At 50.9% G+C, this 2,710-nt stretch overlaps 1 protein-coding gene across 1 annotated transcript; it reads left to right on the top strand.

Moving 5' to 3' along the window:
* LOC133356770 (uncharacterized) lies at window positions 1-2,710 on the top strand. The gene is made up of 3 exons (XM_061574436.1): window positions 1-117; window positions 677-808; window positions 1,886-2,710. Exons 1-3 carry the CDS (start codon window positions 18-20, stop codon window positions 2,434-2,436), a joined length of 783 nt encoding a protein of 260 aa, XP_061430420.1. The 5' UTR covers window positions 1-17; the 3' UTR covers window positions 2,437-2,710.

Raw genomic sequence — 2,710 nt, 5'->3', positions numbered from 1 at the left:
TGCTCAACATCAACGGCATGAAGCTGCTGGATCGCGCTGGCCGCAGTGGGAAGGTGCCCGTGCCGGGCGATGTTGGGAGGACACGGCCGTGGCACGAGAGGGCTCTGCTTGGCGCAGGTGCAGTTTAAAAAAAAAATACTTTTGTCGACGAAATTGACGCCGAAAATGATTTGTCGCCGAAGTTTTTTCTTTCTTATTTTTTGTTTCTGTTGACGACGACTGTGAGTGGACTATCGAGCATCAAGTTAAGAGATCCACCTCTGTTCTGAGCTGGGATTTTGTATTCTCCTGGGACATCTGTAAGGTTTTATTTTTTACCGAAACATGCAAAGTGTTGGCGGCCTACGACTAAACAAAGTGATCGGACGCATACTGAAATAATTCGATGTTTTTGGAGGTAGACCAACAATGGTAATTGGCTATTTATGTAAAGTCCTATAAGGCATATTAAAAATTTTTACTTGAGTTCAATGATTATCTGACCTGATAATATTGGGTAATTGCCGTGCCCTTCACACCAACATTGGCAAACAATTCTCGCCGAACGTCCGTCTTATTTCAGTCGACGGTACTAAGAGAATGATAGGACGGGGACGTGACTCAAATTCCACTGGATGTTTGTCGCGCTTAAGACGACGAGCGGACGGGCCGTGTCGACTGCATTGACCGTGCGCAGGAGGCGGCAGTGTCGACGACGACGAGGAGGAGGAGAATCGGGGACGCCAGCGCCTTGCGACCCACGGGGATGAGGCCGCGGCCACGGCGCAGGCAACGCGCGGAGGGCTTGCACCAACTCCAGGAGACACAGGTGAGGGTCTCAGCGTCGCCTCGCTGCCGTGGACACCGCGACACAAAGACAACGGTCCCCCGCATAACCTTGAACAGACTTCTTGGTTCTTTCGGTAAAGTCACGTAGAAGGGAAAAAAATCCATAATAAAATAATTCTCACGACGTTTCGGCCACAACGCAAGCAGCCGTCTTCAGGTGGAGAACAGGTCTGCCTTCTCGACAGACCTGTTCTCTACCTGAAGACGGCTGCTTGCGTTGTGGCCGAAACGTCGTGAGAATTATTTTTTTATTTTTTATTTTTTTATTATTTTCTTTCTACGTGACTTTACCGAAAGAACCAAGAAGATGACTCCCTGCAGTCACGAAAGCTTTAACTCGAAACTTGAACAGACTGTTGGGGCAATTCCCGTGAGCGAGGAGCACCTGTGAAGGCCGGAACGGCACACGACCGGGTGGCGGTCAGCACCACGCCCGACTGCCTTTGTCTCCCAGGTGCTGATGTTTACCCACCGCGCCAGGTATTCGATTTAAAGCTGAGCCTAAGCGCGTTCTATTCCTTGGCTCTCTGTAGTTATTCGTGCCCATCGGTCACCATCCCTTCTAAGCTAAGACGAATAGTGCCTAAGCCAAAATGTATTATCTTAACAGTTTAAATGACGTCTATTAACCACGTGTACATTCTCTCATCCTCGTGTTCACCTATCTCTCAATGTAATTCCAAACTGTCATTGGAATATATACGGGGTGCTTCAACATTTTTTTAACACTTATATGGGACTATCGTTTCTAATGGAAAAAGAACAGATAATAAATACACTGTAACATGATAACAAATGTATAGTTAATAGCTTCAAAAAGTCAGAGTCTCCACTTGTTCGCCATCATTGTCAACACGTGCCTGGAATCTTCTCCAGGTAGTCTCCAGAGCCCGGAGGCACATTTCTTCGTGGTATTGTTGCAAATTCTCAGAAGTGTTAAAAAAATGTAATCACCCCGTAGATAGATGTAAAAAGTGGAATAATTGGTTACGGGAAAAAAATCCGAACAACCGTGTGACTGCAGTAGCGTATACTTCATTTTGACTTTATTTCACAGGCAGTCGCTCCCCGCAGCACAAGAAGGGCAGAGGCCGTGACGATCGCCTCCGGCAGCACATGGCGCTGGCTCGAGCGGACGCCCACATGCGACCAGACGACCCGCCACGTGCGAACGCCTCGCGGAAGCAAACGGCGGCTGGGCTCGTCGAGCCGACGGCTCCGGCCAGACGAGCGGTATTAGCCTGCTCCGTCTGCGCCCGGAGGAGGAACGACCTCGTGCCCTGGCAGCACGCGGACTCCGGCGGGGACTTTTTGTCCAAGGGCGCCGATGACTTCGGGCCGTGCGGAGTCGGTGCCAGGTCGGGAACGAGGGCGGGTTCCCGACGGGTTGCCGCCACTGGGTCGGGGACCGGTGGCCACAAATCGGGCCAGTGTCGTGCCAAAGGGCGATCTTCGTCGTCGACGTCGTCGTCGCTGCCAGCCACTCCGGCCATCTCCAGCCTGAGCTTCAGCCGCAGTTTCACGTTCTCGGTGTTCGCGGTGTCATCCGAAGAGAAGCAGAAGCAGCAGCAGCGGCAGGGAAGAGCTGGGATAAGTGGGAGTAGGTGATGTGGAGGGCTTGGAGTCGAGTCTATGCCCCTCTTCTCACGCTGATAGGAAAGTAAGAAAAGAACGCCCCGTATTTTCTGGATTACGATGCGCTGTTTTTACCTGTATTGTAAAGCAAACGTTGGGGGAGCGTCTTGTAAGTCAGAAAATACACCGTTCCAGAAGACACGCTTTAAACTCGACCGACGTTAATGCATCGCGTTCGTTGGCTAAGTACGGTGCGAGAGAAGTTCAACATACATAGATTAACATCTCCTGGAAGATGGCGCTCCAA

The sequence above is a fragment of the Lethenteron reissneri genome, chromosome 55 (genome assembly GCF_015708825.2).
Source record: "Lethenteron reissneri isolate LAM-NWPU_2019-01 chromosome 55, ASM1570882v1, whole genome shotgun sequence".
Lineage (NCBI taxonomy): Eukaryota > Metazoa > Chordata > Hyperoartia > Petromyzontiformes > Petromyzontidae > Lethenteron > Lethenteron reissneri.
This window is presented reverse-complemented; position numbering and strand designations above follow the sequence as displayed.